Source organism: Portunus trituberculatus, chromosome 29 (genome assembly GCF_017591435.1).
Source record: "Portunus trituberculatus isolate SZX2019 chromosome 29, ASM1759143v1, whole genome shotgun sequence".
Lineage (NCBI taxonomy): Eukaryota > Metazoa > Arthropoda > Malacostraca > Decapoda > Portunidae > Portunus > Portunus trituberculatus.
The window spans coordinates 12,402,850-12,428,444 of NC_059283.1; the positions used below are offsets into that span (position 1 = coordinate 12,402,850).

General features: G+C 37.2%; 2 protein-coding genes and 1 long non-coding RNA gene across 7 annotated transcripts in view; 1 reads left to right on the top strand and 2 right to left on the bottom strand.

Annotated features, from left to right (window-relative positions):
• LOC123510509 (metallophosphoesterase 1-like) overlaps positions 1–21,067 on the top strand; it is a 32,677-nt gene extending 11,610 nt beyond the window's left edge. Inside the window, exons 10-13 of one of the 4 annotated variants that reach the window (XR_006676518.1) lie at positions 15,933–16,016; positions 16,465–16,612; positions 20,090–20,193; positions 20,860–21,067. Coding sequence is in view for 1 of the 4 variants with exons in the window: in XM_045265741.1 (XP_045121676.1) it covers positions 14,880–14,969 (90 nt within the window). In the remaining 3 variants the exon portion in view is untranslated. The other 3 variants (XR_006676519.1, XR_006676520.1, XM_045265741.1) reach the window with 3 other exon arrangements.
• Positions 10,050–13,520, bottom strand: LOC123510508 (phosphatidylinositol-3-phosphatase SAC1-like). The gene is given in 3 exon segments (XM_045265739.1): positions 10,050–11,957; positions 11,960–12,581; positions 13,401–13,520. Coding segments are annotated over 2 exon segments (1,797 nt in total). The 5' UTR covers positions 12,573–12,581; positions 13,401–13,520; the 3' UTR covers positions 10,050–10,773.
• LOC123510513 overlaps positions 20,061–25,595 on the bottom strand; it is a 32,029-nt gene continuing 26,494 nt past the window's right edge. For both annotated transcript variants that reach the window (XR_006676522.1, XR_006676523.1), the window contains exons 3-5: positions 23,413–23,524; positions 21,557–21,656; positions 20,061–21,387 (exon numbers count right to left, since the gene is read on the bottom strand). This is a non-coding gene — a long non-coding RNA (uncharacterized LOC123510513). The remainder of the gene's footprint in view (positions 21,388–21,556; positions 21,657–23,412; positions 23,525–25,595) is intronic.

Sequence of the window (25,595 nt, forward strand, 5' to 3'; positions counted from 1 at the left end):
CCTGTATGTCTCGTCTTTCCTTCGCTGTGTTGTTGCTATCTGCATTTCCATAACCACATGATCACTCTTTCCCAAAGGACATTTGTATTGTATATCTCCACATAGGTACACTTCTCTTGTTAACACCAAATCCAGTCTAGCCGGTTCATCATCTCCTCTATATCTAGTATTTTCCTTCACCCTCTGTTCCATCATATTTTCCATCATTAGATTAAGAAATCTCTCTCCCATGCTTCCTCTCCAACACCACTTACTAGATTTTCCCAATCCACCTCCTTACAATTAAAATCTCCTACTAGTATCACCTTTCTTTTTCCAGATAATACACTTTCCAAACTCTGTAAAGTATCCTTGATCATATTGTCGTATTCCCTTAATGTCCAAGAATTTGTTTTAGGAGGTACATAGGTCACCATGATTATTAATTCTTTTCCATCACTTTTTATCCTTATGCTTATCACTTCTGCATTGTTCTTCCCATACCAAACCTTATCCACATTTATTTCTTTCTTCATCATAATCATAACTCCTCCTCCACCTTTACTCTCTATCCTTTCTCCATATATTATATTTATTATCCAAATTTATCTTTGTTTTTTCATGCAATTTTGTCTCAGTCAAACACACTATATCAGGCTTCTCCACCATCATATAGTCTTGCAATTCCAATCTACTTGACAGTATCCCATCTATATTAGTATACATTACGGTCCACCCACTGCTCCCTCTAGGGGTTTCTCCGCATTCCTTCTTTCCACATACCACTTTCTGACTCTCTCTCCTATAACTCTCCAAAAAAACTTTTCTTTTTCCTCCTCAGACCGCTCATCATTTTTCCTTCTCGCCTCTTCCACCAATTCCTTATATCTTCTCCTCTCTTCCTCATTTCTATTCTTTCTCACAAACACCTCTTTACAACCTTCTATCTCTCTTAACTTTGATGTTCTATATAGGATATCCTCCGCAGATTGTTGTGACTTCAGTACTACTTTAATCGGTCTGCTCACTCCCTCCTTATACGGACCCAGTCTATGGATCTCTTCCACTTCTTCTTGTAGGTCTTTTTTCATCATCATTTAGATTTTTGAACAGATCTCTTACCGTTTTAATTCTTCCTTAATTCTCTTAGGCTTATATGTTATATTTTGTTCTTTCATCCCAAATATTAACACACTCTTCTTCTTTTCTGCTATTTCCTTATCAATGTTTCCTTATTCTTCATTACATTAACCAGTTCCTTGGACCTTTCTTTTTGTCTTCCTTCAACTGATCTTTAATTATTTCTTGTAATCCAACCATCTCTGCTTCCCTCGACTCAGTCCATTGTGTTTTCTTCAGTTCCCATTCCCTTTCAAACCTTTCATTCTGCTCACTAATCATTTCCTTAAAGTCATCTTTCTCCTTTACTACTCTCTCCATTTTCTCCTCCAACCGTCTCTTGTATTTTTCAACCTCCACTCTCAAGTGTGCATTCTCATCCACCAATCGTTTTTCATTTTCCTCCAGTCTCTTAACTCTTTCCTTCAAAGCCTTGCAGAATCCTCTATCCTGCTCCTCCTCACTCCTCTGAACTTTTAATTCCTTCACCAACTCCTCAAATCTCTTCTCCAACATTACCAATCTACCTTGCATTGTTGCCCCTGTTGAAGATGGACTCATGTGTGTGTGTGTGTGTGTATTTACCTAGTTGTATTTACCTAGTTGTAGTTTTACAGGGCCTGGGCTTTATGCTCGTGTGGCCCCGTCTCCATATCTACACTTATCCAATCTTACTTTAAAAGTGTGCACACTCGTTGCAGACACTACTTCTTCATCTAAACTGTTCCACGTCTCAATACATCTCTGCGGGAAACTATATTTTTTAATATCTCTCAGACATCTTCCCTTTCTCAGCTTTTTACTATGCGATCTTGTGCTTCGGATGTCATATTCTTCTCTCAAGATCAGTTTCTCATTATCCACTTGGTCCATTCCGTTGATCAATTTATAGACTTGTATCAGGTCTCCTCTCTCCCTTCTTTGTTCCAAGGTTGGTAGATCCATAGCCTTTAGTCTCTCATATGTCATCCCTTCAAGTTCTGGGACCATTCTTGTAGCCATTTTTTGTAGCCTCTCCAATTTTCTTATGTGTTTCTTTTTATGAGGGGTCCACACTACTGCATATTCCAATCTAGGTTTTATTATAGTATTTATCAATTTCTGCATCATTTCTTTGTCCATGTAGTGAAATGCTACTCCAATATTCCTCAGCAAATTATATGTTTCTCTAAAAATTCTATCAATATGGCTTACTGGTTGATTGTTTTCTTCCATCGTCACTCCTAAGTCCTTTTCCTTTTGACTTTCTCCAGTTCTACACCATCTCCCATCTTATAGATTCCCACAGGTCGTCTTTCACTCTTTCCCATTTCCATGACATGGCTTTTGTTCACATTGAATTCCATTTCCCACTTCTTACTCCATTCCCAGATCTTATTTAGGTCTTCTTGCAGTATTTCACAATCCTCCTTTTGCTTTATAACTCTGCACAGTTTCGTATCATCCAAAACAAATTTATGTAGCTGTTCACTCCTTCTGGCATGTCGTTAATATAAATGAGGAAAAGTATTGGTGCCAATACTGACCCCTGTGGCACTCCGCTTTCTACTGCTCTCCACTTGGACTTCATATCTTTAACTACCGTCCTTATTTCTCTCCCCCTCAAATAATTTTCTATCCATCTCAATGTGCTTCCTTTTAAGCCACCCTTCTCCTCTAACTTCCACAGTAATCTTGCGTGTGGCACTTTGTCAAACGCCTTTTTTAAATCCAAGTAGATGCAGTCAACCCATCCCTCTCTCTCTTGTACTCTGTCAACTATTCTAGAATAGAAACTCAATAAATTAGTTACACAAGACCGTCCTTTTCTGAAACCAAATTGGCTATTTGATATTAATTTGTTGTCTTCAAGGAACTCGATCCATTGTTTCTTTATTATTCTTTCACACATCTTGCATATTACACTAGTTAGTGATACCGGTCTGTAATTTAAAGGTTCTTCTTTCCTTCCACTCTTATATATGTGTGCGTGTGTGTGTGTGTGTGTTTGTGTGTGTGTGCATGTGTTTGTTGCTGAGTGGGGTGTTTGATGTCAGTATAGGCAGCTTGTCTTGTTTACTCACTTTGTGGATATAATAATCTAGAACATATGAGTAGGTGGCTATGACAAGGGGCCAAGCATCAACCAATGTTAAATGAAGTTAAAAATGTCTTCATTTCTTTAATTTTCCCCACTTCATAGAAATAACATTAATATGATAATATCTATTGTGTGTGCAGCTAATGTTCATTAATCATAGTAGTGTTGTGTTATTTCCAAGATGTAAAACAAGTTATAGAATAGAATATATTTTTAACTCGATTTCACAGTGGCTGTTGCAGTCTGCTTCTCTTATTTAGATAGATAGATAGAATAAATAAATAAATAGATAGAATAGTTGTTGATATATTTGAGATTCATTTGTGTGAGCTGCCATGAGTGTGACCCTGATGTGAATTGAGTTGCAGGATTAGAATTCACATGTATTTAATTTGTTATTCAGAGCAATTTTAATCATGAATTATATATAAAAAAAAGAAGTAATAATTATTATTGATAAAGGTTATTTATAAGAAATTATACTTTATGTTGAAACTTAGTAGGTACATATCTTGAAATCTGAAATATGAGAAAGGAGAGTTATCAGTTTCTGTAATTTACATATGAAAATCCTTCACTGGAAAAATGGCATGCTAGTGATAGATTCTAGTCAGTTAATTACTGAAATGAATACCTTACCTAAGTTTCCTTTTTAATTTTAAATCATCTTTCCTCCTTGTCACAAGTAATGCATGGCCATCTCTTGGTTCATGCATCATTTCCATTTATGTAATTCCATCTCAGCATACTTGACTAAGAGTTCTACTGTAAGAAAATCTATTAACAGTAACTTCCTTTATCTCACCTCAGGTGTTTTTCATTGTTGATGTTATGTGCATTAGTTTTTATCTTTTTATTTATCACTCTTTGTTGACCATTCTATAGTTAAACATTATTCCATTCCTTGGTTACATTCACTCAGAATTGTATAGTTTCTTTTTTTTTTGGGGGGGGAGGGGCGGGGAAAACTGGGTTAGTTTATCTTCAGTACATATTAAGTCATGAGAGAGCTGCTAGGAGTGGATTCCCCTGGCAGGACACAATTTATGTATGTACCAACTTAGTCATGTACTGAGATCAAGACACAGATAGAGTTAAGATATCATTGAGTGTTCTCTTAGTGTCTGGATACAAATTGGCATCTTATGAACATTGCATACTGATTGAGGCTGACTATTTTTAATGCTGGCAGCTTAGTACCCTCCTTACATCTTTATTAAAACAATGTGACCTCACCTTTGTGCAGACTGGAAATTTGTATATCATCTGGTCATAGCACAATGGAGAGATCCAGATCTCAGAGACGTTGAAAATAGTAGCAAGAAACTTCAACTAATGACATGAGCAGATTAAATTTTTTCTCCATCATACTGATATGGCATCCTATTCTGTAGCTCTCCATCATGTGCATTGATTGGTATTGTATTTACTGCACACTCTGTGGCATCTAATGTTAGCCATGCATTCTAGTCTGTTGGGATGAAACACCTCACCATAATTTGTTGACCTGTAGTCTTCATTTATGTCTTATAACTGAGGAGTCTTGCATGACGTCCATTTTTGTAAGAGTTTTCTTTTCACAATTGTTGTTTCAATATACATGGTAAACATAAAATTGTAAGTTAGCACTCTAGAATATTCTCATATAAGTAATGTTTTAATATTTTTTGTGCATCATTATGATGCTTTGGCACATAGATATTCAAGAGATATGATACATTCAAGTACATAATTATAGACAGATCCAAAAGCAGGTGTTGTATTGAATAAAGTTGATGGCAGCAACATGTGAAGACTTTCATCGTGGCTGCCTTCTTAAGGAAGTGTTAAGGAACAGATATCAGAGATGGGATGAACAATGTTTTGTTTTCTTGTGATGGTCATTAGCATACAACTTACAAAGAAACTTTAAAAGAGAGGGAATAGTCAATATAAGGCTTATACATACATACATTTACATGTATACTCACAAGCATTCCTATCAGCTTTTTGAGAAAAGAGAGGGCCAGCCTTCACCACCAACACTGTGTAAGGATCAGTTGTGTAGTGTATCCATCAGTCACCAGAGTAGATCAAAGCTGGTTTTTCACATCTAATGCAATGTGTAGGAAAACCTCTTTTCAAGTCATTCAAGGCATGCAAGACTGTATCTCCTTCCATGCATTTGAAACTGCTTCCACTCATGGATATCATGCATACCCACTCCTTGCTCCAGCAGATATCTCTTATCTAATGCTTTTCTCTTACTTTCCATGCATCCCCTCTAAAGTGTTTTTTAGTCTCAATCATGTAACACCCCATATAGTTTTCTTGCTCACTGAATTCCTTTCCATTCTCTCCACAAAATGTTATCACAGGAAATCACCCTGTTGGTTCAAGTCGTGGGGTATTACTATGAGACGCAACACTTTTGCCAATGTTCTTCAGTGCCAATCACTGAACTACTTTGTGGGGAATGAGAAGCTCCTGAAAGTTGATACATGACCATGAAGGAATTAAAAGATAAATTAATCATATGGAATGAACTGTATATTTGTATGATCTTTCTCCCTCTCCTGCTACAAACACCCATATAATCAAACCCAACAATTGGTCTCACTGGAGAAAACAACAAAGAAACACAGCAAAGCCATGGCATTTGATTTTTGCTTGAACTTTTACCCAAGCTTTTAAAGCAAATTAAAATCTTAAATATGTGATACACAACAGTTCAACATAAGTAATACTCTATAAAGGTAAATAACATTAAACAATTAAAAGGAAGTACCAGTGCATAGTTGGCACACTACAAGTTGAATAAAATATCTTAACCCTTTACAAGGCATGTGCTCTGACACAAAATGTCAATACAGCTAGCAAAAAGTGGAGGTTGGCCAACTCAGTGTTTGACTCGTGGCCACAAGTTCATGAATCTCACAGGAGTTATCCAGTTGGAAAGATAGTAGTCCCTTTGAGCAGAAGGTCTGTTTTCCAAAGTGTCTTAACATTTCTTGAAAATTTAACAGAAAACTAAAATAATACACATGATCAACTTTTATGACATCAAACACCAAATCTAATTAAATAAGTTACCAAATATATAGGAAAACTTTGATGATAATAATGTACAATAACTGAAACAAAAACAACTAAATAATTAATCAGTGATTATATGAACACTGTATCCCAAAAAAAGGTTGCTATGAAAGCATTCTGTATGACAACAACCCACCACCTCACAAGAGGACAGCTGGGTAATATATTGGAACAAATGTGACCACACTGATAAAACAGATGAAGCCAGTAACTTTCTCTGGTCATAGTTTTATCAAGGTACTTACAGTTTGTGACTAAAAATATAAATAGGTGGTTTGAATTTATTGTATTTAAGGTTGTGTTTCACATGAGAATTTGCTATTGATTTTAAACACAATAAATGTTCAAGGTAATGATCCAAAATAAGGGGGAAAGCAGACAAAAGTTTCCTATATTTGACAGTTGTTGCAACAAGGCCATTTTGCAAAATCAGATCGTCTTTAAACTGAGCAGCTAAGTAATAATGACTCAAACATTAGGAATCTTAAGTGGCAGAAACACATACACATCTTACATGCATGAGTTAGACTTGTTACCACCTACACCATCAATGTGTGTCATACCCAGTAACAATGTACAATACTTGTGCTTGTGCATCATTCTTATTCTAACAACCTTCATTTTCCTTCATTGAAACAAATGTCCACCACTCATAATGACCTAGTTTGTTAAATACTACGAGACTTGTTCAAAAGCCTTAAAGGAAATATTTGATTTTTAACTATACTGTGGTTCCTTGTATTGCGGATATGAATGTAGTAAAAAATGTCAACCAATGCTACTCATGCTGGATTCTTTGTGGATGGCACAACACAGGCACTGATGCCAAGAACAAATCTCGTTTGGTATGTGATGAAATGTTTCAATTTACATTGTGTGTTTTGTGAGGTGCAAGTGAATATATGTCATGTCAACACTGCCTCAAATGCCTTGTGAAGCAAATGAGTAGGTTTTAATTGGGCTACATAATGCATACACAGTTGCTCATTTTACACAGTAATATAAATTTTACAAAGTAATAACCATAAGAAAAGAAAATCATGCAAGAATTTGTTGCACACTGCCTATACAAAAACATTTCTTACACTGCCTAACACTGGCTACCTTTACTGATCATTATTGATATCTTTTCCCATGACTTCAGTTTACTTATTTATCAATTTAAATTTTTCACAAATGACATGATTGCGTTCAGATTTATAACTTAACAGACTATTTGTCTAGTAGTTTTTTCATGTATCTTCACCAAAGATATTAATGGTGATAGTAAAAGAACTCAGACCTTTAAGTCCCATAGGGGTAGGAAAGCACCATCAGTCCCATCCTGTGTTAACTTATATGCACTCAGCACAAAGACTAGAAGTGGTGAACATCACACAAGCATGATAACTCAATGTATATTAACTTGTCATTTTTTTTTTGCAATATTCACCACAACTATGCTCTCTCTCTCTCTCTCTCTCTCTCTCTCTCTCTCTCTCTCTCTCAAATCCTCTGTTGATAAAATTCTGTATTTCTGAACCTCTTATTTAGGAAAGTAACTATAATTGCAGTGATGGTGACTTAGCAATCCAGCATTGGCAAATATAGTGCCTATCAATTTGAGTTTCAAACAATAAATGGTGCAGCAGGTAGCTACTGATCTATGTATAATTATCAGCAATGATTAGTATACAATTTTAGATATTCATGTTGATGACTTGGTTGCCAGAGCAAGACAATACAATAGTAGGGCACACATGACAGCTGTTGACATGGAGAGAAATCAGTCTTGTCATTGAAGTCTTGTGGCAAATAAGTACAGAGAAAGACATGGTTGTGTATTGTAAAGAATGTATCTGAATTTATTCTCTGAGCAGACACTTGCATAAAGTAATGTAATTATTGACATGTAGAGCAAGAATTATTGTGTTGCAGTCTTTTAAGATTTCTTAAAAATTTGTGCATTGTAGTTATTGCTAACTCTGTTTAAATGTGTCTTTTGTTTCTTAAGCTGAAAAACTGTGCATGACTCTCACTGGGACACAAGACCAAAAAGGAAAACTCAATAAAATAAATAAATAAATAAGTGAATAAACTGTAGTACATGAGGACTTAACACGAAACTCCTGGGACAGAGGCATGTGCAGTGAAGTGATACAAGGTAACAATAACCTCTGACCTGTTGTCACAATGAAAATACCAACTGAGTAACCACAAATTGTTGACCAAATACTGAATATAACAAATACAAGTAGTAATAATGAACATAGATTTAAAACACAGCAAACTGTATGTACATATATATAGACATTCCACCTCCTTTTCAATAGTATAACTTCTCTTTTCAACTTTTATATATTGTATTTGGAAAAGCATATAATAAATAGTAACTGCCAGTCATAATTCCATTTGCAACAAGATGAAGAGTGATAATTTTGATGAGATCCCCCACTCCATACTATCATGAGAACACTCCTTGCCAGATACACATAGAAGCTCCAACATTACATAATACACACACACCTAAAAAAGCTATAATGGTCCCTGAATCTATATTTTCAACTTGCAAGCTTGTTTCCTAGCTTTCTTTCATCTCTCAGTAACACACACTCATGTCAGTCAGGAGTGAACACTGGTGCAGCACGACTGGAACATGCACAAAACTGCCAAGCTGCTCTGATGGGATGTACTAACATTTTAAAATTTTGCTCTGATGGGATATACTAACATTTCAAAATTTTGCTTCAATATTGACTTTACTATATATCTTTCTAGTGTAGTTCTGAAGCACACACACACACACACACACACACACACACACACACACACACACAAAAAAAAAAAAAAAATAAATAAATAAATAAATAAATAAAAAAAAAAATAAATAAATAAATAAATAAATAAAAAATAAAGTAAAAAAAATAAATAAATAAATAAAAATAAATAAAAATAATAATAAATAAAAATAATAAAATAAATGAAATAAAAATAATAATGATAAATATAATAATAATACTGTATTTAGAAAAAAAAATCAAGCAAGGTCATAAAATTATTCACGTCAGTAGTTTAATATCTTCATCCACACTATAAATAATGTAAATAAATGCCAGCACTAATGAAAGCACTACCTGAATGTGCAGCAGTCCCACAATGCACCTTTCTGTCTGTCACTGAGTGGCTATTGAAGCATACAGCAGCACCCACCACTACTACTGCACCTGAGCACAAGGCTCATGCTAACTGTATTCACCATCAAGATAATAACCTATCTCTTCCCTGATGGTGATCCTCTTATGACACTAGGAATATAGGAATCATTCAGGTGTACACCAAGTTTGGCATTAAATGTTCTCTTGTGACAAAAACATTTCATTCATATATTATTTTTTTACCAGTGATTTTATGTTTGAAAGTCTCCTGGCATATGCTATACTCTGCTCTCCAGCTGTATTCTATTAAGATCCTGAGAGAGAGATCATTTTTAAACATTCAACATCATCAACTCGTTCTTCATGATAAACTTCCTGATACATGTTGTCACAGCTTTGTCCCAAGACTGTCTTAACCTTGCTCTCTATATTTAGCCCGGTTTTTTTTTTTTTTTTTTCCATCAAGAATAAAATTTTGAAGTATGGACAACTTTTCCTCAAGGTTTCTGCAGATAAGATATTATTTAATGCATAGATATTTTGTATATCAACATAAATAGTAAATACAGAAACCTCTTTTTATGTAAACTTTTAGTGATTTATAAAAAAAAAAAGACATTAGAAATGGATTGCAGACAATAACTGCACAACAAATCCATCTACTTACTTTTGAAAAAATCTTTAATCTCTATGATTTCCTGAGATAATAGGTTGCAGACTTCACTGTGTGCATAATGTACTTCATAATAATTCTTAGTATGTTTCAATAATTACAACTGTATTGAAGAGCTTCACCAAACATGCTATAAACATTAACATTTACAGGCAAAGGTACAATTAGGTTTTGCAAATGTATACATCACTTGGATGAGGCACTACACTAATCCTGTGCAATGCTGGTGACACTGAGAGCTGTTATTGAAGAGGAAATTCACTTGTTGTATAACAGGATATCTACATGATCCTCAAACTTATGAATGTGAAGAATCTGAGACCACATTGCCCTGCTAACACACTTCTGCTTATATGTTTTATTTTGATAAGCTAGCTGCAAAGTGCAGCCTCAACACCAGTGAATGCAGTAAGGCAGAGTGTAGAGAGTGAATCATGAGAGTGTCACTTAGTCACTGAGTAGTCAAAATGGTTACAAGACAATGAGGAAAAATTATTTCCATAGCTTTAAACATAAATACTATATCACACAAATTATATTCAATTGAAGAAATACATATAAATTAATTTATTCAAATTATGTGCTTATAGATCAATGAGCCAAAGTTATTGCAAATCAGTCTGTGATTTCCTATTTACAGAGGGATGACTAAATTGATCTGAAATTCTTATGTACAAAATTGGAACACCACATCACCTTCCTGGAGCAACCAATCAGGCCGAGGCCGAACTGAGGGTTAGATTTTGTGTCGCCAGGCGTGGTGCATTAACCAGCTGCCTGCCCTGCATGAGTGTGGCAAAGGCAGCAGCAACCATCATAGCTGCCCAGAATAACAGTGAGAGGAGGGTGAAGGAGGTGTACTCAGAGGGCAGAAGGACACAGGCAAATATCATTAAAAGTGAGAAGAATACAGCCCCAGGCAGCAAGAGGAGCCTATTACCATTCTGGGTCTTGAGGGGACAGGGTCGGTTTACTCCCTCCCCAGACTCCACTTGGTATTTGCCAAGAAACAGATCTATGCTGTCCTGTCTATCCCCATCAGCAAAGTTATTCTTGAGGTATCTGACGGCACTGTTCCATCCGTCCTTCAGCAGTCCCAGACGTGTTCGCTTCCCAGTGCGAGTGAAGTCGGTCTTTAGGGCACCAGTTCCAGAATACTCTGTGCTTATTACGTCTGCGTTATCTGCCCAGATATTCCGGAAAGCATTCTCAAAGGATAGGTGATCCTCAATTCTCTGCCGTTCTGAGAGAATCCCCATGCGAGTGAGCACAGCTTGCAGGTGCTTGCGTGCCAGCATGGACTGCACAACATTGGTTCTGTCCAAACAATCAATGCAATTTGTACGGAAGACCCCCTCCTGCTCCAGCAATACTACCCCTTCTCTAAGCAGGAAATATCCCATAGACTCACGGTCAGGTTCCAGGCGGTCTAGAAGGATGCTGAGTCGGTCCCACCTCATCTTGCGACATTCATGATGGAAGTCAAAGTGTTCATAGCGCACGTTATCATGGATCATCTGACTTCCATTTGTTTCAATCAGGTGCTGGAAGGCATTGTGTAGTTTCCCCTCTGGACCCTTTTGGTTGATGAGGTTCACTGCCACCTGCCGTCCATAGCAGAGCACCTGAGCCTCAAAGTGCCGCATAAGGGACTCTTCATGGCCTGCATTTCTAATCCGTGGGTCTGGTTTGTACCTCAGGTTAGGCTCTTGGGACCAGTATAGAGGGATGGAGCCTCGAGTCTGAACAAAAGATGAACGGAAGTCTCTGAATTCCACCACCTGCTCAGTCTCCACAAAGTTGGCCACAGCACCATCCGGGTCTATGCCTCTCATCCACATGCGCGTGCCTGCACGGTACACACTTCTCCGGGATATGAGGGACCAGGTGAACCACTCCCGTTGATACTGCACTGCTTGATAGAGACAAAGCCATGCATGATTGGGAGGCAGAAGGCACTCATTTCAGGTTGGACACACAGATCTCGAAGGAGGTGCTGGTTCCACACAAATCTTGGGTCGGCTCGTTCATGCAGAGCCATCTGGAGGAAGTCTTCTGCAGTGTAGTAAAGTCTCTGGAGGGTGTGTGTCAGGTCATATGTGTATGAGAAATATAAGTATGGTGTTGCTAGCACCTGCTGTACCATAGCAATATATTTGTCATTGTACTGCCTCTGCTCTGGTGTGAGGAAGGTGGTTGAGCGGGCATAGGGCACTATATCTGTTCCCTCCACGCGCCATATTGTTTGTTTATTAAGCATGCCCACCTTGGCCCGCCTGGTGACTAGGACAAGGTATGGTCCAGCTACGAGGTGGATGATGCCAACCAAACCATACACTGTTCTCCGGGTGGCCACAAAAGGCACCTGGCCAACGTTCTCCTCCAGGGTGATGTCATGACTTAACCGGTCGATGACGAGAACCTGTCTTGAGTTGACTGGCTCCAGGAAGAACCTGTCATCCGTCTGGTGGAAAACTAGTTCCTCAGCGACGTCTGGTGAAACCTTGGCCATTTCTTCTTCCTATGGAATGAGAATGACTTTGATATATGGACTAAAACAGATCTCATGCTCCAAGTTAAGTCTGTAATTTATGAGTGCATTTAATAACAATGTATAACAATTTTGATTTAACCCCTTCAGTAGTGAAACACATTTTCACCTTGAGGTTTGTGTATGATTAAACCATTTCATTGACATTAGAAACGGTCTATGGAGGACAAAGATTAATGGCCACAGTCTTCACTATTTTAATCCCCCACATGAGTTTCTGAAGTTGTATAAAATCATCAAATAGTAACTGGAATGAATATATATATATATATATATATATATATATATATATATATATATATATATATAATGAAATCTTTATTGAAAGTATGACCTATAATGCTTTCCTGTTAGCTAACCTAGAAGCTTCGAGGTATGCAATCATCTCTTCCCACTGCGGGTGATGAGATGCATATCACTTCAGACACGCCACAAACCATGCTACATAAAAGTTTTTGAACCATTGCTCTGCCAATATTAAGAATAGAAAACATGTGCAGTAATCCCGCCAAGTTGTCAGACATGAGTATAGCTAGTACACCGCTCCCCTGCTAATATCACACGGCCAAGCCCGATAATATGGGTTAATATTCCATAAACCACCATCGAGGATGACAATCACAACCCAGCTTACCTAGTTTGTCTACTAACACCAGGCTCAAGCTCGCTTTTTGCTCAATATGTCGGCATAAACAGCCTGCAGCAATATCTTATGCATCAGTTAAATGCGAATACAGTGTTGAGTGTTATGAAAAATGTGCCAATATGTCAAAGGTAAACAAAAAATACCTGGTCATGAAATGCCTGACGTCAACACAGCTGTGCGGGATCAACACCTCCCCCAGCGTGTTCGGCAGCCCTGCCCCTCGGCCACACGGCAACACGGTAACACTGTGCTGGAAGGCAAACCCATCGTATTACAATGCGGGGATGAAGTTAAAAGAGGTGAATGTATTATGAATATCCTTTTGGAAGGTGAAAATTTCTTGCATAAGAGAAAACAAAAAAAGTAAAAGAAAAAGTCTTCGAAAATTATAAATATCTGCCATTATCATTTATTTTAACATGTGACCACCAGGGAAGTCGACATGATAATATATAAGAAGTTTTCCAACATATCAGAGTAATCCAAATGAAGAGTGTGACAGCACATGTATTAAACGCCGTATAAACAGTGGGAAGTAACCGGCGTGAGGCCGCGGCTGGTTTACGTGTGGCGCGGCTATCAAGACAACTGCTGGCAAGTGTTTCCTTGGTGTTGAAGTCATCGAAGTGTCTCACAGTCTCGCAGTGCCTGTAGGGAGAGATTAAACGCAGTGAGTATTAGAGGAGCAGTGTGCCAGAGCCCAGGGGTGGTGGACTGGTGGTGTGTTAGGGCATGGTAGGTGGGCAGGTGCGGGCCTCATCGCCAGCCGGTCACTGATGGTCTGGTGGAAGGTCCCTGTGGCTAGGCCTGTGCTGCTAGCTCTTCATTGTTTCAGCTTTACAACTGGTGGTGTTCATGTTATGTATTGCAGCTTTGGAATGTGTGCATATGGTGAATGTCTATACAACACGTGTTTTTGGGGTGTGTGTGTTAGGATTCATGGATAACTTTTGGATGCAGTACCTTAGGCTGTGGCGACTTGTTTCGCCAAAGTTTTTACCCTTGCACTGTCTGTTTCAGATTAAAGTTTTTATTTATTTATCTTTTTTATTTATTTATTTATTTTATTTATTTATTTTTTTTTTTTTTGGTGGGGGAGGGCGGTATTACTGTAGAAAGCTGTCATTCTCACTGATATGAAAAAGAAGTGCACCACTGGGAATTAAATATTTTTCTAAGGCTTTTTTTCTTTATACACTCCCTCCTAAGTTACTCATTTAGTGTTAATGCTAATAGTTTAGTTTTGCATAGAACATGAAAATCCCTGCATCAGGTTAGGTTAGGATTAATAGTTAAAATGCAGCAATTATATTATATGTGTTGAACAGGAAGATATCTGCTTTTAGGAGAAAATTTACTAAATCCAGGGATTGTTTCCAAAATGTAATGAATTTTCTCCGACGGTTAGGAATTTCGTGTTCTAGGCATCAAAATACAACCATTGATACATTCCTTTTTACTTATTGTCAGATTGATGCTTTTCTCAATTTTTTACTTTTTTCTTCTATCTGATAGGTTTTTTTTTTTTTTTTTTTTTTTTTTATCTGTTTAGTATTAGTCTTATGTTGTTTTTCCCATAAATCATAAGTTTTTATTTTCTACACCCCTCTCATCCCAATCAGAAAGCAGTGTTTTGCAGTAAAAACGGAAGATGGATTAATATGAAACTTAACAAAATCTACCAGAAAAAAAATAAGTATCATTTTCATTAATTGATAACACAGCAGCAACAACACTGACTCACAATGTTCCCACAAAAGTACTGACTGTTGCTGGCCTGGTTGTCACCACCACCACTTAACACAACATATTCAAACCAACCTAACCTTACTTATTATCTAACTTAACTAACGACACGCTTTAGTGCACTTCGGAGCACTGCATAACTTTCTGAAACCTTCTGGAGTGCGATATGGAACACACCCCCTGATTCCCAGTCCTAAGGGCTGAAAGACCCGGACTCTGGGATGGATAATAATGAACATGCATGGGGCTTATGGGTTGTTAATATTGTTGATATGTAACAATCAGTGGACCAAGATGCAGCAAGACATATGGAGAAGTATTTGTGTAGTAAAATAACCCATATATCATGTCTTCATTTTTTATTACTTAATACTTTATATATTACGTATGTATAGTGTTTTCATGGTTACATCCTCATACATTCCTGTTCCCCTGCTCATCAGATTAACAGACTTTTACTATTTCTAAATTGACATTATATTTAACATCTAGGAAGTGATTACTGCTGGTGCATCAGTTTCTTTGTAGACTCTTGTTGACTTATATCCAAAGTGGCTGCTCTAGTAGTGAGATTGAAAATTTTGGGCATTGAACATATCCTTTTACAAAATGTTTTCTCTCTATATATATATATGTGTTTACAATAGTGTTACCTATCTCTGTAGAGCATTGGTTTCTTTCATGGGGTCCCATTGTAAATATTTCCTTGGAATTTTTTTTTTTTTTTTTTTTTTTTTTCTGGAGTGATTTTTGGATGCCAAAAGAAATGCTTAGGTTGGAATGAGGACAAGGGTCACTAAAATTAACACAGTATTAAGTATGAAAGTGTTCTTGCAAGGATAAAATGTAGTTGGTTACAATGGAAGAATGTGAGAAAATTTGATCAGCCTGGATATGAATGAGTGCTGATTTTTTTTCCATGTTTTCAGAGCAACAGCAGCACAGAAAACATGGAGAGCCAGAGGAAGTGTCAAACCAGCCTGTGTGTGGCCATGGCCAGCTGCAATGGAGAGGTAAGAAAGAAAGTAGTATGTCTTTGTTGAAATGTCAAGAGTAGACATTTGTATTGGAAATGTATGTAGAGTGAAAATATCCATACAGAAAGAGATCACTGATACTAGTGAGATGGATGTGAACAAACAAGTAGTAATGTTTGGATATAGATAGGTTGGGCATCTCCTTGTATAGATATCCACTTTTGGGGATACTCATGAAGGGAACATTGTTTTAGAGATAGATGTGTATTTGAATATTGTGTTCGTATTTCTTGTCGTTCTTACTAGCTGTAAAGATTATTACATTATTGATAGTGTATGTGAGTACTTAGGGTCGTCTCTTTCTTCCTTTGCAAAATGTTCTGTGTCTGCTTGCATATACGTTCTTGTCTGGTAGGAAGTAAAAAGATGAAGATTTGTGGCTTATTTTGATGTGCTGAAATATTCACCTAACTCTAATTTACAGATGGATGGCAAAGGAAGTAAAGGAACGTGACTAAGAAGATGGACATGAAATGAATCCTTCATGGTAAAGATTCATTCCAGTATGGTTAGAAGATATTAACAGCACAGGAGAGGCTCAGAAATCTCAGGATGTTGTCTTGTTTCTTCAGGTGAGTTGATAAAATAGCTCATTATGTTATAGTAGTGTTATCAGGTGAATTCTGACTATATGACCCCAGTGGTATCATATTCTTATCAGTCTGATGGCTGTTACTTTTTTATGATTGTTTCTTATAATGAGGTAAACATAGACCAGAATATATAGATTATCAAATAGTGGAAACTTACACAGGGTGTCCCTTGAGTTAAAGTACATAATTCAGGATATGATAGTTTAAGGCAGGAGGTGGTGTAGTAGTTAAGGTGGTGAGCGTGGGATCGGGCAGACATCCACATGTAGGTTTGAATCCCACCGCATACTGTTTTGAAGCTATGCCATTTGTTGAGTGGTTTAAAGTTACCTACATGTCACCATGATACCCACGTCCTAGATGGTTACACCAAAGATGCGCTTGGGTGGTGATATGGGCCTTAATATGGATACCACTATAAATAAAATTGCCTGCGCCACTAATAGGCAGAAGCTGAACAGCACTTCCCACTTATACTCTTCAAGTATGCCTACAGGCACTATAGGCCACAACTAAAAAAAAAAAAAGAAGAAAAAGTCCAAATCAAAAATACTTTGCACATATGCTGTGTTTTGCTTTGTTTTGTGAGAAATGAATGTGGAAGTTCTGTAATGCTGGAACTGCTTGCTTTGGTGGGCCTCTCCGTCCTTAGACCGCTGTGTACTCATTGTTACTATGTACTTGAGTGTATGCACTTGAATCCTTATAAGTAATAGGTAGCAAATGACAGATTAAATTTTTGCTTGTGTCAGCCAAGAAAATATACAGGTAACACTGCAATGCAGTAGTGATTGTTATGTGTTATTTTTAAACATAGTACATGGCAACTCACCAGCTTCATGACGATTACCTCCCACTTGTTGGTGTCCCTGTCATTGTGTGAATCCCTCTAAATCATTCAGTATTCCAAATGATGTCAAATTGTGATGTGTTGTAAAATTTGCCTCTGTTGTATTTACCTAGTTGTATATTACAGGATTCAGGTAGGGCCAATAGTGACCTGTCTCTATATCTACTTTTGTCCAACTTTTCCTTAGGTGTATGCACAGTTTCTGCTGTTACAGTCTCTTTACTCAAGCCATTCTAGATATCAATCATTCTATGTGAAATCTAAACTTGTTAAATCTTCATCAAACATTGACTTTTCATGATCTTGGAGTCTCCTGTCATCTATCTCCATCTTCTGTCAGTGTTCAAAATGTTGGCCTTGATACTCGATGCATTTTCTATTCATTGCATTACTGAAGTCATCACTCATTTCAGCATGCCCCTGTCATCCCTAATCTGCTCTGCAGCCTTCTGAATGTAGTAGATAGGCTCCTCTTTGGAATGTACTTTGTTTTTATACACTAAGGATTTCATGTGTCGTTAAAGGAAGAAATCCATCAGTGTTAGGTCTGGGGATCTTGCTGGCCATTCTAGTGCGCTTCCATGACCTATCCACCAATCAGGAAACTGCTCATTTAAGTAATCCTTTATCTGCCTGCTGTAATGTTGCAGGTCACTGCTTTATTGTAGGATCATCTGCTGCTGGATGTTTTGAGGCGCATCTCTGAGGACCACAGGAAGCATGTCTTTCAAAAAAATTTAGATAGTTATCTCAAGTGAGATGATCCAGGAAAATGTAGGATTCAATTAAAATGTTTTTCACGATGTCACACCAGACATTAACACTGAAGTGGTACTGGAAGTTATACGCCACTGTTTTGTATAGATTTTCCTTTGCCCACCAGTGTTCATTGTGAGAGTTATCTGTCCCTTGTCATGTGAATGTCGTTTCATTGGTGTAAAAAGTGTTGCAGTTTTATTGATGTAACCAGTGGCAGAATTTCAGCAGTCTTTCAAAATCCTCAGGTTTTATGTTTTTTTTTTTTTAATGGTATGAAGGGGAGCTTGCTTTCTTCAATGCTCGCCAAGTTGTCATGCGATAAACACAAAGCCAAGAGGAGAGCCATCTTCTACTGATATTTGGGCTTTGTATTGCCATCTGGATGATACCAACCTGAGCTGCTACAGTGCATTCAACTGTAGCAGAATTTCCAGGAAAACATCCTCTTGCACAAAGATGTTGACATTTTGTAGAATACTCTACTATCAGGATGTCTTCTGTCTGAGTTCTTGTGTCTGTACTCTGCAGCAACTTGGGCATTCCCACCACAAAATTCATAAATGATTATTACGTCCAAATACGCAAGTGTTGGTAAATGTGAAAGGCATTTTCACAACAACAAAACAATGCACTTTTGACAGTCACCAGTCAGTTAATTCATTGATGGGACCTGTCACTTCATTGTCAAAACATTAACTGTCAAACTTCAAAGGTGACAGTTGTTGAGAGTTGTCATGTAGTATGTTTAAAAATAACACTTAATCACTGTATTGCAGTGTTACCTGTACATTTTCTTGGTTGACACATGCAAAAATTTCATCTGTTATTTGCTACCTGTTACTTGTAAGGATTTGAGTGTGCACACTATACACAAAAAAATTACTTAATGTGTGGTACCACACGAGTATATAACGATGGAGGGAAGGAGGTGGAGGCCCAGGAAGGCGAACAGTTCCCGTAACACAAAACTTCAACATTAATTTCTCACAAAACAAAGCAAAACACAGCATATGTGTGTAGAGTATTCTTGACTTGGAATTACTTAAACCATCGTATCCTGAAATATGTACCTCTTAAAACCCTCTATAAATAGTGTATGTTGTAGTGGGAGTTATGTGAGTGAGTTTTATCATGCAATAAGGTTTTTTGATGATTTAATGTGTACTTGGAAGCTGTAAGAGAATAGTGCAAGGATATTGGTAGTGAATTCTTATAAGAGAGGAATCTGAATTATTTCTAGTTTATTTCTGATACTGCACTGGTACGATAGGTTTTCATGATGGTTTGATGTGTACTTGAAAGCTGTAAGAGATCATCAGTGCAAGGATATTGGTAGTGAATTCTTATTGAGAGAGATTTTGACAGCTGAGAAAAGAGCTTGGAAGGGTGTATGTTAAGGGGAAACTAGAATTATTGAGACAAGAGTAAAGTAGGTAAAATGATAGGTGGTAGGAAGATGAATGGGATGTTACTGTGCAGGTCAAAGTGTTTCAGGTGTGTAACATTTCATGTTGCTGTAGATTGAGTGACAGATCTAGTGGTTGAATTATGAATGACTGAAAATAGGTGAGAGGAGGAATGAAAGGAGACGAAGCATCTTGAGGAATGTGTGCGATATGATGTGTTGATAGTGGAAGATGATATAGTGTGTAGGACTGGTGGTGAAGAGAGTTGGCAAATGGAAGAATGTTAGAATGAGAGGACATTAATCACATTATAGGAAAGAATCAAATGTAAGAAGTGTAAGGGTAAGAGGAAGATTAACCGTCACAGTTAAAATAGATGAAAAAAATTTCATTTTATTATAAAAGCTAAATCTGGAAATCACTTTTTATTATTTTTTTTAGACTCCCCATCTATCTCGGAGTGGATATTGATGATGCGAGAGGAGTTACAGGCCCATCCAGGCAAGCAGTTCCCACTACATACAACTTTCACATTAATTTCTCAAGTAAGCAGAACACAGCACATGTCTCTATAGAGTATTTTTTACTAAGAATGTGACATGGAGAAAAAGAAAATTATGATGATTATGGTGTCAATACTTATTAGACTTTAGTGATTTTAATTTTCTCTCACATGGTGTGGTCATCATAAGATTACAAGTTACATCAATACATGAGCATATTGCAAAAGTCAAGAATTCACAAATATATCACTTTAGCTCTCAAGAATTCACAAATATATCACTTTAGCTCTTAGTTTTATCTATCTTAATGGCAGTAGTCTTCATTGAAGAAATAAGCCCCAAGAGTTGACAGGCTGTTTCCAAGTCCTGCCATCTCCCATTGATCACACTGTTTTAGTTCCCTTCTCTGATCTGTTTGTAGTTGTCATATTTAGGCCAGAAGAAACCTTGCCTATCTTATGACCTGCCATGCTCCCAACAACAATCTTGCCTTTTCTTACCAAACATGGGTATTATTATTTTCTTAACTTTATCCAGTGAGAGATGTATGGGTAGCACCTCATCTCTTTCATTGAAGGAATATGGACTACAGTGGTGAGAGAACACTGGAGGCTTGCTGTTGTGCTTTTTTGTCAGGAATCCCAAAGAGTTCATGGGTGACAAGTGACTAACAATTAATCTTTATTCTTGTCTCTCTCTCTCCGACAGGTTTGTGTTGAGGCAAGAAAATTGCTGTGTTATCTGCAAATGCAAAGGTGAGGTGTAGATTCACCAGTCTCCATGCACCAGCTGTTATTCTTGAGTGGCTTAAAGTTACCTACATGTCACCCAGGTGTTACACCAAAGATGCACTTGGATGATGATATGGGCCCTAAAATATGGGTACCACTATAAATAAAATTGCCTGGAAGCTTAACAACACGTCCAGTAATTCTTCAAGTTACCTCCTACAGGTGCTATATAGGCAAAAAGAAAAAAAAAAAAAAGTTAGGTATCCTGGGCAGGTGGTCCAATTGGTGCACTCATGGAGGGAGCTTTTGATCCAAACCACAGTTCCTTGGGGAAGCAGGAGGCTGCTGGTCCAGCACCAGCTGTGAGCTTGCTTTCCTTCACTACCTGTAGTTCATATATACAACATTCATTGGTAGTAGTGGTGACACCCGTGTTGTAGTTCTTCTGTCATGGACTTTAGAAGCTTCTTTATTCAAGGGTTCCCACATGTTGGATTCTTGTGAGCTAGAAAAAAAAAAAAAAATCCTTACATATATTCTTGGAAAAAAATTATCTAGTCATAATATACCATAACAGTTACTACTATATAAACATTCTTAATGAGCCTCAGCCCTCACCAGGTATAAATGTATAAAGACTTAAGAACAAAAGTGAAAAATGAAATTAATCTCACCTGTTAATTTCTGCTGTATTCTTCCTTTTCCTGTCCTTCGTTCATCTTGTGTTGTCACATTTGTCACCTCTTCCTGCTCCCTGTGCCACACTGCCAGGCACTGTGTTAGTTATATAAAAAACAAATAATAATGTAATTAGTTATATAACAAATGTTTTGTAACTAATAATTATATAAGAAATGTAACATCCTCCACAATCCTTGACAAATTGCCAGACTGACTGATTCATTCTTGTATATATATATATATATATATATATATATATATATATATATATATATATATATATATATATATATATATATATATATATATATATACACACACTTCAAAGGAACTTTAGTGAACTTTAGTGACCTGACAATCATATTTTGAAATACTTCTGTGCCTCATAATGCAAGAAAAAGGTCTTAGTTTATAAAACTAAAATATATAATCTACCAAATACATAAACAAGGATTGCATCAAAAGAAAGATATTTATTGATTATATTAAAAAAATAATAATCCCACTATCAAGCAGCACCAGTTTTTAAAAGGTTTGTGATGTGAAGGTGGTGGCAGGTACAGGCAGGAAACAGCCCCTGATATGACATCTACACTTGCTGTGTACACTGCTGATGTAGAAGCTACACAACCCACCGGCCTTTCCCATATTTCCAAGCCAAAGCCAGCTGACTACATAGTAAAGTTCTTCAACATTCACAAATTTATATTGAGAGCATTTTCAATAACCATGCAATTTAACTAACTCTGTCCTGAACTGATCAAAGAAAAATAATAAATACAGAAGAATTATGAAAAATTTGTAACTTGTTTCCACACCTCTTATGACGACACTCCAACAGTAGTGGCAATTTTCTGAAGCTATTACTTACTTCATTATCAGTTTTTTATAGCTACTTTTTTCAGTCACCTTATTAACTGCCCTAAACAGATTTTCAAATATCAAATTTTGGAAAACAGTAAGATTTCAGTTTTTTTATGAAAAATAAGTAATTATGGTCTCCTTTTAGAAAATGGGGCCTGGCAAGAGTTGTGGCTCCTCTGCTGATTTATACCAACTGATTCACTCAAAATACCAGTGCATCTTACTACTGCCACTGGAGGAAGTCACCTGCGCATAATGATACACAGTATGTCGGTCATAAATAATGTTAATAAACTGTGATATATGTATTATAATTATAATGTCTGGCCTAAAATCTTGCTGTACAGCTGTGATTTGCATTTCTACCAGTCATTTCATTACACCTTGACATTTCATATATATACATTCAGGAAATATTTTGTAATTTCCACTAGACCTCATTTTTGCTGCCAGGTAATTGAAATAAATTATTAAATATATTCTTTCTCCATTTGGTATTCTTAGTTTATGCAGTCTTTGGTACATATTATATTCCTATTTTACTCTGTACTGTCCATCACAATCTCTTCATCTTAGTTTCCTTCATGCACTGAAATGCATCTCACTTAAGTTGATAAATATGTTTTGTCTCCTGCTACTCTACCCACAATCTTAAGCTGGTGTGTTTCATCCCCTTTGAATCCTGCTAATTTCTTCATCTTTACCTGGCAGCAAATTTGTTACATATACACATCACTTTCACCAAGAATTCTTTGCATAACAGGCAGATTTCTTAAGTAATTCATTTCCACATGTGAATTGTTGACCTTTCCTCTCATTCCACACTTAAGTAACATCCATTGCAATATGAAATGTTTATACTTTTTTTTTTCCTGAAGTGACTAGATGTTAAATGTAGCTTAACTGATTATTTTCTATGCTCAGTAAACACTAACATGATGACAAGTAAGACAGTACTAGTTTTGCACACTGTAGCATCTCTTACCTTGGAATGTGTACACTAATGTAATATGAATGACCCTTGTAGAGGTGATGACGGCATTATATCAGTGGTTAACTCCATATTTGCAGTCTTGACCCTCAAAGCACCACAACATCTGTAAGAACACCAACACTTTACTTCTCTGCAATGGGTTTGGTAGCTTGAAGATATTCCTATAAATAAATCCTAAGCAAAACGTCTATTTAATATTGTCACATTTCCTCTAGTTTAGTATTGAAGATGACTTTTTTTTTTTTTCTTTACGGTATTCAAATTTAACAAAAACTGTCCTCATGATTTGGATTATTTGTAACAGATAGTACTTAGAATACTCCGTCTGATGTTTTCATTGACACAGCAGCCACTACTTACACACGAGTTGCCATACCCAAGCAAGTATCAACAAACAGGGTTAGGTTTCTTTTACTGTGATGTATGTACTGCCTCGCCCTCCCCTCCATTCCCACAATATCCATCCATCCGTCCATTTGCCCTATTCCTATTCCTGTTCCCCATATCCGTCCATCCACTTCACATACCCCTTTGTCTTGTATCCACTCACATCCAACCATCCGCCCTCTCTGTCGGTCTGTTGCATTCCCCCTCCCCCCCTTCTCTCTCTCTCTCTCTCTCTCTCTGCACTGAGTGAGTTATGTTTTAGTCATGCTGCTAACTTGACAATCCCAGAATCTTTGTTATCTGTCATGACTTGGATTTCCGTTTCTTTTCCTATTCCCCCTTGGCCGTTCCCCGAGTATTCCCCGTCACTCATCCTCACTTGAATCTTCTTACCCTTGTCCCTTCAGTCCCTCCACTGTGATTTTAGTGGTCGTTTTTAACCGTACTCCTTACTTTTCCTACAATTATACCGTAAAATCTATGCAACCTTTATGCTTTGAACGTCCCTAACTTAAGTATTTCTCGTGCTCACTCAGACCTGTGTTCAGAAACGTTTTGCTTTCATCACGATTACTACATGCCTCAGATTAGTGGGATGGGGTTTTAAAGACTGTCTCAATCTGGCAGTATAGCCTAAAAAAAAGGCATCTCGGTAGCTTCAATTAGTGTCTAAATATCGAGCCTCAGTACTCCATAAGTCAACTCCTCGTGACTCGTACTGGTTTCCGCTAAAGTGTTGTGTGACGACTATGCACTGCTCTCCCCTAATGGCCTTGCAAACTCAATTATCTCATTCATTCTCCGTTCAAACACCATGACCTTGCTTTTTTCCCAGCGTCACTTCCTCCCAGGCAGCTGTACCTCCGTGTTTGCCTCCGTTCTGGAAGCTGCGAGGTGGGGATTAAAAGGATGAGGAGAAACAAGAAATATTACTAAGAAACAGACGTTGGTGAGTGGTAAGGGATAGAAACGAGGTGATTACCGACATAGAGGCGGTGGTGAAGAATCTTGACTTATCCACTCTACTCGTATCATCAAAATGAGCTAATGCAATCACCAGCTGTGTGGATATAACTAGTGAATAAGAAAGTTGAGGATTTTAAACGATTACATGCCAAGAGGATTTTAAACGCTTTCATGCCAAGAGGGATTGTATAAACGCTTTCATGCCAAAGTCAGTAGTTAACGTACAACTTTCCAATGTTGTACAATTAATTTAAACATAACATGGTAATGAGGAGTAGAGCCGCTAACTTTAAACTATTTTTTTAAGTTACAATTACTGTATACCTAAAGGTTTCACTGATGTGTAGTTCCTCAAACACTAAAAGCTTAAAATTTCGTTTGCATGGACACAAACAAAACATGTAGAAAAGGAAGGAAGTATTTTCTTTTTTACTTCTCCAGGCTGCAAAATATTTTAAAAGACTAAAAGAGCATGGAGAAGTGTCTAAAACTTACAGATACATTTGGGAAAGTTAATCATTATTCCTATACAGTGAAAGAATTAAAACTTCTATTGGTGTTGGCTTTGTATCACAGAATGGCTTCCCCGGAGACCGCCTGACCGCCAGTCCTGGTTTGTGTGGAGGAGGAAAGGTCATCGTATGCAAGAACACGATTCAAGCTCTTGCCTTGTAGACGATGGAAGAACAATAAGAGTATGAATGTTATGTTCTGGAAAAAATGACTAATGATGTGTCTTTTAATCCCTTCAATACCGTGACGCTTTTCCATATTCATTCTAGTTACTATTTGGCGATTCTATACAGGTTCAGAATCTCATG